The following is a 16,282-nucleotide window of genomic DNA, read 5'->3' on the forward strand; positions in this document are numbered from 1 at the left end:
CATGGAGACATTTGTTGCTTATTATCAACCACCTCATTCTCCCTTTATTTCCTGTCATCTTTCCAACTGGTGTTTTAATGAAGACATAAAATGTCCAGTGACTGTATGCCTCTGCTGGCCAGTAGTGCTGAAGTTTAGATCCATGTCTGTGCACATTTATACGACAAATGTAGTAAAGTAAAGGAAACCACAGAGGAAAAATAACAAGTGGGCATCAAAGACCTGTCATTAATTCACCAAGGACTAACAGGATCAAAATCTCTCCTGCTCACAAATTATGGCATTAAATAATGTCCCACAAAGCAGTTTGGGAATTACATAAGGTCACTGAGAGACTGACTTTTGACCTTTTCAGTTTAAAATGTCATCAGTTTGCAATCTATCCTTTGAAAGGTTGCCAAATTAATAATGATTCTTGAGGTTTAGGCAAAAGTGAGGTCAATTTGACCTTAGAATCTTGACAATCATATATAATAATTTCTTCTTTAGGTTCGAGTGAATGTTTGTGCCAGATCTGAATACATTTCCACAAGGTGTTTAAGAGATTCTGTCACTTGAATGACACTTATTGGCGTATATCTAACAATGTCAGGTGGACGGACAACTCTGAGAACCTTGTCCATGCAGAGGCAGAAGAAAAAACAAGTAAGACGGCATGGATTTGAACAGCTCAATTCAACTTAACTGCATTTCACTCCCTTGAGAACAGACGCACCCATTGCCAGCTGTGAAAACCAAATGGGTTTGAATGTGCAGAATGCATTAGCATACCTTGATGTAACCTCCAGTTGAGACCAGAAGAGAGTTGTCTGGGGAGAAGTGCAGATCTGTTACCCAGCCTCCATGCAGCGAGTCCATGCCATCCTTACCGTCCCGGGAACAAACCTTCAGCAAGGACCCATCCTTGACACTCCAGAGCTGTGGTGCACAGTCACACATTATAAATCATCCAATAAACAAATGTTAGGGCCTATAAACAACTAACACACATTTTACGCTGTCAGTTTTAAATACATGTTTCCTTCTTGTTATGTAATAAAACAGATGTAGTGGCTGGTAGAGTAAAATTGTAGATTCCATTCATTAGATTTAGAGGTAAGCTTCTTTACCTTTAAGTCGCTGTCTTTGAGATACACTTTTTCTCAGGCTGACACAGGAGTACTGACATTATTTCAAGTATTCTCTATTCTCTTTGTGGCATCTTTTTCTAAATCTTTGACGGCTTTAAACTATGTTGTATAGTTTATACTCTCATTAATTTCATTGCTATACGTACTAAGCCGATCTTTGGCTTCCCCTCAGTATTTTAAGAGCAGCACATGATTGTATATATATGTATGCCAGTGTCAGTAAGAACTTTAGAAGATGACAGTCTGAGGACTGAAACATCTCTAATAAAATATGCACGTATGTCTGGGATTATTTGCACTCTCTAGGCCCCCTGCCACTAAGACTTTATGATGTGCATGAATTCTGTTGAAACTGCAATATTAAGGTTTGATGCTATAAGCTTCTCTTGAGCCTAAAAACATGACAAAGGAAACACAGAAGAGTATGAGGATTGCTCTTTATGTGACATTTCTGTGTATAGTTTGAAGTAAAACCATATAATATATAACATACAGTATATAATGAAATGATGAGTCTACTGCAGCTGTTATGCAACTGTTCACATGTCATGTTCATTTGACAGTGACACATCACACATACCGCTATATTTAACACTTTGCATGCTTTTTGTGCTGAATGACTCACATTTGTTTCTATAGAAACCGGGGCGAGATTTCGCTGTAGTTTACGTAATTGAATCTGATGGATTCGGTCATTTCTAAATAATGGAGCTGCTCTGCGCAGAGGCCACTAGAGGGCATTAACCCTTTATTAACCAGATACGGCTTGCTGGCTGAATAGCAGATCTTCTCCTCTACCTCTCACACAGTATGGCTTCATATTTACTTTGGATGTGTGAGTTTCTGTGTACATTGTGTACAAGTGCTTCATTTTCCAAAGCCTTAGAGATCCAATTTGGCAGCCTGAGTCCTCTCCTTCACCTCCCACTGTCAGACGTCTCCTCCTCTTCCTGCCATCTTCATCCCAACTTCTTACACACTCTTCCAGCTCCCACACCCCCTCCTGAGAGGGAGCCCTAGCTCCCCCCTTTCATCTCACCCCTCCTCCGTGCACCGCAGCAATCATGATGCATTAGTAAGCACTTTATCTAAATGAGTGATGAGACGTAATTACAGAGTGATTTCTGGAATAAATGTCGACTGCTATAATTGCATTTTTTGTATGTTCCACAGCAAATTAGGTGGTTTAATGCGTTGTCATATTGGTAACATAGAGCAGGCTAGTGTGTTGACACCGCCATATTACTTTGCATCATCCCTCCCCAACAAAACATTGTGTGGCTCTGTGTATCAGGTTGCTTTACATCAGCAGCAGATGCCTAACTAGTCTCTTTCTAGAACAGCAACCAGAATAAAAGGACTTCAAAACAAAAATTGAGTATTTTTGAAAACACACCCGGATCTCTCCGTTGTCATCTCCCGTTGCAAGGTGTTGGCTGTCCCACGAGAAACGGCAGCTTCTCACACACTCCTGATGGCCGATCAATGTGTTGGCACACTGCCAGGACTCACAGTGCCACAACTAAGAGCAGAATGAAAGAGAAAGAAAAGAAAAACATATAGAATTTTTTTTTTAACTTAACATTCACACTTTCACACACAAGTTTGCGACCAAAGATCATTTAGTCAAGATAGACAAAGGCCTTTACACATCGGACGTGTAAAATCCGTGCAAATGTTTCGTGCATTAAAAATATTTCTTAGACTCAGCTGTCCTTAATGCAGCCGTTTAAACCGACCGTGTAATTTACGTGGCCGACATTTTTTTTTTTTTTAAACCAAGCTCCATTTTTCAGATCCGAATAAACAAAACACAACATTTAGAATGTCGCATTTGGCAACATTTATGCATCAAAATGTGCACTGGTACTGCAAATACAATGTTATGGAAAGTAAATATATGATATGGAAGTAATATAATACTATTTTACCTCGTACTCACAGTTAAAACAATAATTTCCGAGCCGACTGACCCAGTCTATCTCCAAACTGCCACACTGACATCCTGAAATATGTACGAAAGCGGTCGAGATACAGCTTCAGATCCTGGATCAAACCATGAAATTCTCCCTGCTGCTGGCTTCTCCAGACAACTGGATGAAACCAGAATCTCCGTTTCTTCCTTTTCTTGTGTAGAAACATTAGGACCAGCATTGCTTGATACTGACTTCATTCCACAGTGTATTTTCTGGGGACAAATTTTTGGCAAAAACACTACTTGTTCGGTCTGTACATAAAGTAAGTTTAGATCTGAAAATTTCTGAATTTTGTGTCGGTTTTTACGTGAAATATATTCTGCATCAGATCTATGTCGTAACTTACGCTATACTTGAAACCCCATTTTAACCCTATGCTGCAACCTTCTACATAACCTGACGCACACCTACTGACAAATTTAAGTACACGTTGGGTCGATGCATACCACAACAATTTGAATCGCGTGGAAGGTTGCGGTGTAGAGATAAAAGGAGTGTTCAGTTGCAACACAAGTTAGGATGTAGATTTCCTGCAGAAATCTAAATCACAGTTTAAGGGTGCTTTATAGGTGATGAATAAGCTAAAGTGTGTTACATTTGCTATATTTTTTATGTTCAATATAAATCTCTCTGTTCAGAAATGTTTGCCTAGCAATAATCTGTCAGAACAGAATCTGTTGTAAATACTGAAGATTGAACACAGTAATAATGACACAGAAGTTTAATTTCTGTTGCTCAGAAAAATCATCACCCACTGATAGATCTTATGACGGCAAACAATCATGCCAAATGCAGAGCTAATGTTGTTACAATAACATTATCTGTTCATCAGTAATCTTTCCCTCATTGCTACCGTCTCTCATATTTTACTCCCTCCTCCACATCTTTTCTTTTTATACTCCTTCCTTCCTCACTCCACATCCTGCGTTGCACTGAAAATAACACGCCTCATAATTAGACACTTCATTTGGCAGTCGACTAGCTACGTCTGAACACAAAGTTCAATTCATCTGAAGGTCAGGCGAAAAGAAAAGAAAGGAGAAAAAAGGGGGATGGAGAGAAAAAGAGGTGGAGGGAAAGGGACAGACAGAACAGAGCACTTTCCTTTTTTGTGGTGCTCCACAAAGCAAGTCATGGCTGAGCCTTTTGGTTTGACCTCCAGATAGAGGGAAGCCAGGGACTTCAGTGTTTGTGTGTGTTTTTAGCTCCTGCTCGGTCTGGAGAGCAAGCACTATGTCACTGGCTTCTAACCAGCCCCACAACACACACACACACCTCAATTATGATCTTTGCCAAATCCATAAAACACACATTCTCTCTCACTGCCGTTTACTGACAGAAGCCAGGTTGGCTGACGACCCAATGCCTGTTCTCTACAGTAAGTGTCAACCGAATCCAAATTCCCGTGTGAAACTCGGCGGCAGTGACTCTTGATCACCGGCTTCAACAAACGCCAGACGGAGTCGCTTTGAATAGTTGCTAATGGTGCACACTCAGGGACACCAGTTGTCTGTAAGTGGATAACTGATCGCATATATCTAACACTGAACCCACAGCTGTATTCAGAATCCAAGGAAAGGAAAAGGAATGACACACAAAGATGTGAAAGAGCATGACATCTCAGGATTGTTCAGCTTGTATTACGAAGGTGCAGTTCGCTGCTCTTTGAATGATGAGTAGGGAAAGCGATGATTTAAGAGCTGCTTGCAGAAAACCTCTAGTCCACAGAGTCAGTCAAAGTCAGGCCAAAGTCAGGCGCAGTGGTGTCGGCAAACGGGAACCTGGCAAACGCAATATCCTGACAGGGATGTTAGTTGATTGTGGGCCTGCCAGTCTGCCAGGGTAGTTTGCCAGCTAGACTGGACATGGATGCAGAACGACAGACTGATCTGATGATCTGATGCTAAGTCTCCAAGGCCATTGGGGCATTCTGCTGCATACCAACCTCTAAGGTCTTTTACCAAACTGCTGGAAAAAAAAGTGTTTCTTAAGATATCACCTCTAGCAGTGCATCCATGTGTTTGTGCTGTAAGGAGCCTTGAGAGAAGATGAGTAATATGTCATGTTGTTACTGGAGGCACAAACAGATATATCTCATCTCCTCTCTGTGTGTGTGTGTGTGTGTGTGTGTGTGTGTGTGTGTGTGTGTGTGTGTGTGTGTGTGTGAGAGAGAGAGAGCGCTGAACCTTAGCAGTCTTGTCAGTGGAGGTGGTGGCAAAGAAGAATCCGTCTGGCGAGACATGACAGGACAGAATGGTTCCATGATGAGCCTCAATGTCCTGCAGTTTCTCTCCGCTCTCGGTGTCCCACACCTAAGAGTGTGCAAAGAAGAAAAAATTACCATTCGATCTCACACGGCTGTTAAATGTAATATTATAAATGTGCAAGAGCACGAGTTTTACCTTCACAGTACCATCGAAGGACCAGGACAGCAGTCTTGAGTCGTTTGGTGAGTCGGAGAGTAGAGAGAAGCATCTGACTTGCTCCTTATGACCGTGCAGTACTCTACACTTTCCTGACTGCCACTCCCACAACTACGGGGGACAACAGAAAAAAAGTCTTTCAGCCACTTTGTGACAGAGATATCAAAAATCACTTTTCACCCCTTGTTGCCATTTTTGCCTTTTCTATGTATTTAATGAGTAATTTAATCAGTGATGCGTTTCTTAAGTATCTATACATGAAGGAAGAATCAAACTGGTCAAACTCAAGAGAATTAACTGAATTTAAAAAACACATTTCTAACTAACACAACATAGGAAAGTATTTTCAAGCAGTCTTTTCCTCAGTGTAGCGCCCCATAAAATTAAGTGGATAAATCCATCTTTACAACATAATATCATAGTACTTAATTGATTTACTTTCCTTTCCCCTTCCTTTTAAATGTGCTCACTAAATGCTGATGAATCTGTTAAGTTAGAAATCTGGACCTGTGCATGAGTCTACAGAGTGTTTGTTTTATGTGAGCAGAGAGTTACAGGAAATGAGCTGAAACAGGAGTCCAACTGAGCTCAAAGACGGAGGGCAGGACAGAGAGAAGCATCCAGATAATCCTATCAGTCATGGCCTTGTGTGCAAGGTGCTGCCTTTCCACCCCCCGCAAAGAATCTGTCATTGGTGTGAAGGTTAAAACTTTTCATTAACTAAGATCAGTGTCACTAAATCGGCATACATTTAAACACAGATATCCATCTTCTTGTGAGCACATATCAAACTGCATAAATCTCAGTTTCTTTTTGAATAAGTGGGGATTGTTTGAGAGTGCTGAGAACAGTGCAGAGAGTAGCTGTATGAATATGGAATTAGATGCTGTGCTGTCGGTGAGGGAAGGAAGTGCTGCAGTGGACAGGTCTGTCGGCAAAGGGAATAGACGAAGAAGAGGGAGATGAGAGGAAAGGGGAAATGAGCAGCAGAGCATGAACGTTGGGAGTTGACAGAGCATAACGGCCTGAACAATACACACATACTCACACACTGCACAACAATAACACATAACAGATAGCTGCACGCGGTCAACACATGAGCAAGACGGAGATAAAGAGCTACCGAGAGCGGCACAGCCCGAGGCAAAGAAAGAGAAAAGGAAGGAGAGGACACAAAAAAGAGGGATGAAGAATGGAGAGGTGCAGAGGCCGACAGAGAAGTTGGTAGAGTGTAACTGGTAGGGGAAAGTGAAAACACCACAGGGACCTGAAATATTGTGAGGTTAAAAGATTGAGCATGGAAGGCATTTTTACTCAAGGTGAGGAATGGGAATGGGGAAAGAGTAATCGATAGCAGAGAAGAAAAATGGGAAGCAGGTTGGCAGGGGAGGTGAAAGAAACTTGCCATTGATTAGCAGGAAAAGAAAGTGAGGATGGAGAACATACTGATGAATAGGACTAGGAGAAACAGAAATATAAAGCAGACAGACACACAGGATAAAGACAAAAACAAAGCAACCTAGAAAGAGGAGGAACCTACTCTTATGGTGGCGTCCTCAGATGAAGTGATGAGTGTTTGGCCGTTCTGACTGAACTGACAGTGCAGCACAGTCTTAGTGTGCCCCTGCAGAGTGGCCAGAAGCTTCCCAGAGGGCACCTCCAGCACCTGGAAGGAAGAAATAAACATAAATAATCAAGTAAACAGTAAGACCTAATGGTTAATGGCTTGCTCCAAAATGGGTCTAAAGATACACTTATGCAGCAAAAGTGTCTCTGAAGGTTCTCTTTAAAAAAAAAAATCCTGATAGAAAGTCACACTTTAAGGGAGAACTTAAAAGAAGAGATGTAAAGCACCACTGCTGGCTTAACAGTGATAAGCACATCAAAAAGAAAAACCGTGTGTTGTCACTTTTGAGTTCTGAATAAAACTTTGAGACCCTTCACAGAATAGCCAGAGCTGGATTTGAGAGAGAGAGATAAGATTTTGTGAGTGCCCTCTAAAGGTCAACTGGATGGAACATCAAATCCTGGAGGCTTCCAGAGATCCATAATGAGTTTACAGGTAAGTAAACCAATATGAGAAAGGTGTTAGATAATAACTGAAACTGTCATGAAATACAAATGCCAGTCCTTAAGACTTGGACTATTTTCCTCCAGCACCTCTATGTGGGTGACATTTCTGGGATTCAGTGAAGTGTGAGTGTACTCAGCAGACATTATAAAAAATTGAAATCCATTTATTTCATTTCATTATCTTTTTGGCAATGTCTTAGATACTTCGGTGATGAAAATCTTGTAAAAACAATGACACACATTCATATCAGTCTGCTTTGTGTTTAGTTGTTAGATGTATCAATCAACTGTGATTGAAACGTACAAAATATACAATATTGTGCAAAAGTCTCAAGCCACCTCCAACTTTTATGTATTTTTCTTCCAAGCACCCAGGTGTGTGATTTGTTACTGTGGTCTTAAACAACAGTTCTCTCTCCAGGCTTTGTGAAAGTCCTTCTTTGAACATCGGCTGCTTTTTCACTCATTTTCCAATTACATCTTGTATCTGACCATTTTCAGAGGAATGTTGGTTTTTGCTTGAACACCGACCTATGAATCATTCAAAAATGAAAGAACCCCAACTTAAGAGATGAACCAGTGTTGTGTCTACATATAAACAACATCTTAGCAAAGAACCAAGAGACAATTTTTACCGATTTCTTTACTTATTCATAGCAAGTATAAGAAAGATGGGCATAAAATTTGTATTTCTGCACTAACGATGTGATTCGCAAAGAAAAGGCAGCCGACATCCAAAGAATGTCTTTCAGGAATCTGCAGAACTTTTCCTGAAGACTACATGAAGACATTACAAGAAAGTTTCCTAAGAGAGTTCAGACTGTGTTGAAGAATAAAGGTGGTCATACCAAATATTGACTTTCAAGGTTATTAGAATTGTACAAAATATACTGAGGGGTTTTCAGCTTTATTTGCAGATGTTTCTGTAAGTCATTACACCCATTTCCCTGGCAAAATATAAACAAGTGACAGATGACAAATGACTGGCTAAAGACTTTTGCACAGGACTGTAAGGGCTAAACGAGCAGGTTAGCACTAAGGACTGTGCTATAGAAGTACAACACAAAACTGGTAGTTTGGTTACTGAGACTGATCAGCAATCACAAATCACATCAGAATAAAGATCATTATCACAGATTATATTGATTGGGAAACTGTTGTGGGTTTAGGCAACACTGAAAAAGTGGAACAGAACTGTATAATATAATAGATGTTTAGTTGATCACCAAAGCTAATTATTCTACTTGCCAAGGACTAACAAAGTGTTAATTAGGCTATTTTGAGGTGAAATTTGATTTATTATCTACTGTAACACTAATCCAAAAACTTTACTTTTCTAATTAACCATCTGACAGATTTATCCAGTAATAGAAGAAATATTCAGATTTGGAGCAGACAGATGGCTATGTGATTGGGGCATACACCACATGGGGAAAAGCAATGCCCTCAGCAGCTAAGTCCCCCAGTTTGACTCCAAACAGACCGGACATTTGCTACATGTCACTCCCCTCCTGCCCCATCTCTGTCTGTCCCCACTGCAGCTATCCAACAATTGTGATAAATTATGGAATCTGCGATCTGCGAAACCTCATAAACCGCAAACAACAAAGTAATACATAAATAATTAAAGACCTAGAGCACAAAATAAACTTCAGTCCATCCCATCACCTGTCGGTTTTGAAGGTATAAAGTAAAGGCTGATGTCACCTGGGGTTTTTAGCAGGCACTAAAATATTTATGTCTCAGGAGAAAGGGTTGAAAAGTCTGAGCAGAACAAGCCTCAGGGTGTGCTGACCATGTTTGTCAAGCTCCATGTTCTGACACGCGGGTTTCACAGCCTGTGAGAGAACACCTAGGCAAGCATTAAACGTCAGGCTCAAGTATTTCTGGGCTAGGGTTTTAATGGAAATGTCCATGGAGATCTGGTAAAAGAATAAATAAATATATAAGGGGAAATATGTAAAGAGGGAAAAAAGGGGACTGCTCATTTTAATAGACATAAACAAGCCACTGACTCGCTTTAAGACTCATGTGGTCAAAGACACATGAACAAAAGTGGTGAGATGGCCAAATAATTAGCCTGGTCCTGCATGGTGAGATGTGATAGCTGATACGCACAGTGACAACAATAATCTGCCTTTTCTATTATTAGCTTTAAAAGCCCTTTGAAAAAGTAAACAAACAGCCACACACACAAACAGCAATTAGTTATTCTTGAACACTCTGAAGTGCAAACACATTCACACACAGATCATACTCCTTCCCTACCATACCTGCACGCTGCCTGTGCACAGAGCTACTGCCAGCACCAACCCCCTGTGGGGGCTCAGGAGTCTTCGGATCCTGCAGCCAAGCATCCTTAGGAGATGACTAACTGTCAGCCCTGACGCCTGGCACACAATGCACACGTGCACACAAACACACATTTGCACTTTTCAATCATACAGAAACACACAGTGACATTATGTTCTCTCTCCTGCACGTATTTCACAAACTTTCAACTTTTTACATTAGCATAACAAAGCTGGCAGCTCACAATGCTGCAAACTGACAGATCATTGCTAATTTTTCTCCAGTACACTGGCTATAAATAAAACGACACGTTTAAGGAAAAAAATATGAATGAGCTGCAGCAGTCCGAGGAGCCACGATTTTATCCAGCTTACACTAGGGCTCCACCTGGTGCTAGAACTGCAACAATAAATACCCCTAAATCATTCATTTCTTAATGTGTCAGAATAGAAAACATGTCTGCAACAGAGATTCAGGAATCGGATTATATTCAGTGTTCAGAATAATGCCCAACCCACTGACTCACACTTGTGAAAGAATCGGTCGCTCTCAGGGGCACAGTAATTTCCTGCGTGGTACTGTGAAAAGATGCTAAATAAATATATATAAATATGATGTGGAAGCGATTGGTTATGACTGCAACTGAGCCACGAAATGGTAGGCCATGTAAAAATCAGAGAGCATCGTCGGTGGATGCTTAGATGCACAGAGGTCACCAACTTTCTGCAGAATCAATCGCTACAAACCTCCAAACTTCATGGCCTTCAGTTTAGCTTAAGAACAGTTCGCAGCAAGCTTCATGGAATGGGTTTCCATGGTGAGCAGTTTCATCTAGTCCTTACATCAACAAGTGCATTGCAAAGCATCGGATGCAGTGGTGTAAAGCACGCCGCCACTGGACTCTAGAGAAGTGGAGACAAGTTCTCTGGATTGACAAATCACGTGTCTCCATCTGTCGGTCCGATGGACGAGTCTGGGTTTGGCGGTTACCAGGGAAACGGTATTTGTCTGACTGCACTGTGCCACGTGTAAAGTTTGGAGGAGGATTATAGTGTAGGGTCGTTTTTCAGGAGTTGCGGTGGTTGCTCCCAACTTTGTGGGAGCATTTTGGGGACAGCCCCTTCCTGTTCCAACTTGACTGCACGCCAGTAAACAAAGCATGATCCATAAAGACATGGATGAGCAAGTTTGGTGTGGAATAACACTTCTGGGATGACAGAGTGGAGACCGTGAGCCAGGCCTTTTTGTCAGTGTCTACCCTCACAAATCCGCTTCTGGAAGAAGAACGTCCCATAAACACTCCTAAACCTTGTAGAAAGCCTTCCCAGGAGAGCTGAAGCTATTACAGCTGCAAAGAGCGGGCTCACATTATATTGAACTCTATGGATAAAGAATGACACATCACTCAAGTTCATATGAGTGTGAAGGCAGACGAGAGAATACTTTTGGCAATATAGTTTATATCACTGTTTGTATGCATCTGCATTTATCAAAATTCTCTCCAGGTATTGTCTTGGATCACTAATCATCGCTCTTTCTTTACTTTCTGGTTGAAAAATTGTTCCCAGGAGACAGGAAGGGAGACATATGAAGGGCCAGAGAGGAGCTGTAATTAAAATCATTAGCTCCTGTATTCATTAAGACAGCAGGACCTCTTAATTAATTAGAGCTGCTCTCTCCTGTAGGGGGCTGGAATGGCCTCAGTTCTGATGTGTCAGGGGACCCTGTTTGAGTGAGTGTTTGTGCTGTAATATAGGACAGTAACTTTGGGGGATGTCCTCTACTGCTGCAGAATATGCATTAAGTACACACACACCAGACTACAATCTCATTCTCTGCTTGCAAACCGCAATTTATCAGCTAGACAAAGAGCAGTGGAGCAAGGAGAGAACGGGGACATACAGAACAAAGGAGAAAAAAAGATAGATAAAACAAAAGAGGGAGAAAAAGAAATAAATACAGAGAGCAGGAGTGAAAAGCACTGAGAATATAAATTACAGGTAAAAGGAAAGGCTAAACATTGAAACAAGTCAAGGGAAAAGGAGATGAAAGAGGTGCTGACCTGTCACACCGCTGATAGGACAGATAAAAAAAAAAAAAAAAGTGACAGCGATAATGTCAGATCTCATGACTCAACACGGCCTGAAAGAACACCTCCTACAGTGATGTGGAATGGAACATTAAACTCAAATGCTCAACATTTTTACATCTGTACAGACACACGCACACCTGCCCATACATGTATGTGCTTCTTTGATTAGGAAAAAAAAGATATAGGAAATTTGCAGTATTTGAGTACTTATACTCGCTTTAAAGAGGAGAAACATTACTTTTTAGTAAACATTACACTATAGATTATTATTTGATAAAAGGTGATTTCATTTACTCATTACACAGCGTGGTCTGGTTGTTGGTGCATGACAGCACTGGGATTTTCCCCACACAGCCACCTCTAGGGTTTACACAGAATTCAAAAAAAGACCACACACAACACATCCAGACTTGAAGCACATGGACTACAGCAGCAAAAGACCACACTGGATGCCACTCCGGTCAGCTACGAATACTAAAATCTCTGAAAAGAGAGTTCAACCTGGAACTAGCAATTTGTACCAAATAAAGCTGAAAGTGAGCGTACTTTCGATATGCTTGTTTTATGTGCAATTTATTATGTCCTTCAGTAATGTAAGAATCTGTTTAATCTACCTGCACAGTACCATCTTCTTGCCCCAGGACAACAGCAGAGGGCTGCCGACAGATACAGGTACACCGGATCCTGGATGACTTCTCCTCTGACTGGAACAGCACCGATCCTGTTCTACCATCACGCACCTAAAACACACACACGCATTTTTTTTTTTTTTTTTTTTTAAATCACTGTACCAACCAACAAAAATACTACAGCTTCACGTTCCTGCCACAAAAAAACTCTATGCACTTTGATATATCCACTTTCCTAACAACTCACCTGCAGTCTGTTGCAATTATCTGCAGCTGACACTATGATTTCCTCATGATTAAACAGAACGTCAGAATCTCTCTTCAGGCGGATGGCTGAGGATGTGTGAACCTTCTTGGTCTCCCATATCTTAAAACAGAACGAACAAGATATGTAAATCTCACATAATAACCCAGAGTTAGAGTTGAATATATGCAATATCAACTGAATAAATTGACGGTTGTGGCAATATTTAAGTCACTGGAATCTTCTTGGCAGTTAAGATGAGGGTTTCTGGTGAAAACAAGTCAAATCCACACATAGCCACAAAGTACTTTTCTTTTTTCTTGCAGGATATTTGCCACGGCAGGTCAGGATTTTTCTTTTTGATGAAAGAGGACACTGTAAACACGTCTGTTTATCCCACCTTTTCCCTAGTGTGACCTGCAATTTATTGCCCTGTTAAGTTTATAACAACAGGAGTGACTGCTTTTCATCTTGTGAGTCTGTGGCTATGAGTCTGTGGCTGTGTGTCACGATCAATATCTGGTGCCAGCATAGCGATCTCAGTTTGAAGTGAGATGATGTACTGCAGTATCGACATTTTTCTCTCACCCCTAATAAGCAGTATGTACAGAAGGCTCTGCTGTAGTTGTGGACTGTCAGGGACAGTTTTGCCACCTTGTTTGAAAAACAGCAGCTGTAAAAACTGTAAAAAAAGAAAAAAAAAAACACCCAAAAGGCTAAACTGCAGAGATATTTCATGTTACATTGTCTTCAAGCTATTTAAGATACATATTATTTTGTTTTAGAGAGCAATGAGTCAAGACAAACCTGTTAAATAATTTATTTTGCCATCTTTATGTAACCCAAATAACAGAGAAGTAATTTAAAAGCAAGTCAAAGCAACAGTTAGATCTTTATTTCTGCCATGGCCTAAATGCATTTCATTCCCATAAAAAAGACCAGATACCTTTTGTACTACAGTTACATCACCATCCCTGAGCACTGCTCATTAAGAACTGAAACAGCTGGCAAGGGGGAACATAGTGTAATTAGTCAACTTGTGAAGTTAATTTTACTGTCAGAATAAGCAATTAGAACAACACTGACAGCCTCTCTCCGTACTGTTATACTGTAGCTTTATCACACACACTCAGTCTTACCCTGATGGTCTGATCATCAGAGCAGGAGAGCAGCTGTGAGCCATCAAGAGAAAACTGGACACGCTGCACCCAGCTTAGGTGGCCACTGCAGTCTGCCATCTTTTTATTGGCTTCGAGATCCCACAGCTGGAACACAAACATTTATTTATCTTTATTATTAGTAGTAGTATTATTGAGAATTTTCTTTACATACTTACATACACAATTTTGAATTTTATATAAAAAAAAGGAGACATTAAATATATAGTGAGATACCTCAACAGCATAGTTTGAAAATGCAATGGCCAGCAGGTTACTGGTGGGGCAGGCGTGACAGTATTGAACTGTGCTCATTCGATTGGTCCTGATTTCAAACAACATGTCTGATGTCTCTACATCAAAGACCTGAGAAACAATAAAAGACAGACAACAAATCAGCACCTGTTGTCTCATCAACATGTCCAAAAGCTGTTACGACTGTACAAATAACACATTGAAATTAAAAGAAAGGAGAAGCACAAAACGTGGCTTTCCCAGTTATTTGTCTCTCCTGGTTTTATTCTCAGTGAGTTCTTTGATTCTTTGACTATTTCATTAATTTATATGTTAGCCCTAATTAGCAAATATTTGTATCTCTGCAGTGTACCTACATGCATCCCTTGCAATGCTAAAAATAGCTGAGAACTTAGCGGTCGACCAATTTGTACAAATAGGTCAGGCCCGGCTCGAAAAACCTAAAACAGCAAAGGCCAAAATGCCAAGCTTAAGACAAGTCAATTGGTGGCCATGGCCATCTTTAGTATTCAGTCTAGGCCATAGGTGTCAAACTCTGGCCAATTACATTTGGCCCGCAAAGCCACACCTAATTACTATTAGAACGAAACAATATATATATTGTTTAGTATTAAGCTTTGCTTGTTCCATATTCAGTTTTTCAGCAAAACGTGTTTGAGTCCATAAGAAAAGATTCATTCTTTTATCTGGAGGAATAAATATATTTCAATAAATATTAACGTTAGCCCGCAACTTTGTTCCAGTTTTGAATTTTGGCCCACTGTGTATTTGAGTTTGACACCCCTGGTCTAGGCAAACATCAAACTCAATGCCTATTGGGGAACAAGCTACACCAATCAAACATAACATTATTTTAGAAGGCGAAGGCTGGTCCGTGACTTGGCCTCCAAATTCCCCAAATCTCAGTCCAATCGAGCATCGGTGGGATGTGCTGGGCAAACAAGTCCGACCCATGGAGGCCCCAACTCACAACTTACGCAACTTGTGTTAAGCTCAAAGGTCATTTGACAATATCAAGTATACCAAGGTATTAATGTGCTCTACAATCTGTGCTTTGCATCAAAAAAAAGAAAAAGATTTTCTTCATGCCTTAGGATTAATGTTGCAATTTTCCTCAAGTTTATAAAGCCTCTCCTTTCAGTCACCTTAGAGTAAAAGAACCTATCCAATCTTCACTCTGTTTGGGTTCCCAGAATACAAATGAATGAAGATGTAGGGAACAGAGTGAGGCTGATAACAAGACAATACTGGCTGACTTTGGAAAGCTCAGGAGAGGAGGGGATATGCACATTTATAACCAAGACACACTATTTAGACTCTCTAGAAGACAAACAAGCTCTCTTTCCTGTCTCCTTCAATGAAACAGCACACCAACATCAAGGGCAAAGAGGATAGAGTGAATGTGTTTTCAATTTTTAATCAGTACAGCGAGAAAGTGTTAAGATAATGAACAATATCCAAACCATATGCACCCAATTTTATCAAACATTTAGCACCACCTACAAAAAAAACAGCGTACAGGATCATACAGCAGCATGCTTACAATGATAAATGCTCACCAAAACGGCATTTCTGGCAGCACATATGACGCGTTTGCCATCGGCAGTCCAGGTGCTACACTTGACAAAGACGTCTTCCTTGTTGTCTGTAAACATGTCACTTACATTGATCGTCTTCCATTCATTGGTAGAAGAAACCTCAAATACCTGCAAACATGCAGAATCATGCATGTCAGTGCATTACAAGACCAAGGTATGTAAAGCATATTAATATTTCTAAATTTAGTTACTAATAAATGATCTAAATAGAAAGCGAGTACCATCATTTGCCTATTTTGTTGCAGTAAAGTTCTTCTAGAATCAAATGTTTTAATTCAGGGATTATAAAACTATTGGGACTGTAAACTCATGACTAGGAAACATGTTGTCCAACAAAAGTACAAAAACGTATTTAAGAAAAACAAATCTTTACCATTTAAATCCGTCACTTCAGATTTAATTAAACAAAAACA

The 16,282-nt window shown here is 40.4% G+C and overlaps 1 protein-coding gene across 1 annotated transcript in view; it reads right to left on the bottom strand.

Annotated features, from left to right (window-relative positions):
• The window catches only part of apaf1 (apoptotic peptidase activating factor 1), a 46,147-nt gene that overhangs the window by 21,193 nt on the left and 8,672 nt on the right, over positions 1-16,282 (bottom strand). Inside the window, exons 17-26 of the mRNA XM_082510123.1 lie at positions 15,831-15,977; positions 14,254-14,382; positions 13,999-14,124; positions 12,863-12,982; positions 12,601-12,726; positions 7,070-7,195; positions 5,509-5,640; positions 5,293-5,418; positions 2,527-2,652; positions 772-918 (exon numbers count right to left, since the gene is read on the bottom strand). Of these exons, the coding sequence (XP_082366249.1) occupies positions 772-918; positions 2,527-2,652; positions 5,293-5,418; positions 5,509-5,640; positions 7,070-7,195; positions 12,601-12,726; positions 12,863-12,982; positions 13,999-14,124; positions 14,254-14,382; positions 15,831-15,977 (1,305 nt within the window). The remainder of the gene's footprint in view (positions 1-771; positions 919-2,526; positions 2,653-5,292; positions 5,419-5,508; positions 5,641-7,069; positions 7,196-12,600; positions 12,727-12,862; positions 12,983-13,998; positions 14,125-14,253; positions 14,383-15,830; positions 15,978-16,282) is intronic.

Source organism: Aulonocara stuartgranti (genome assembly GCF_965226115.1).
Source record: "Aulonocara stuartgranti genome assembly, chromosome: 17".
In the NCBI taxonomy this organism is placed as follows: Eukaryota; Metazoa; Chordata; class Actinopteri; order Cichliformes; family Cichlidae; genus Aulonocara; species Aulonocara stuartgranti.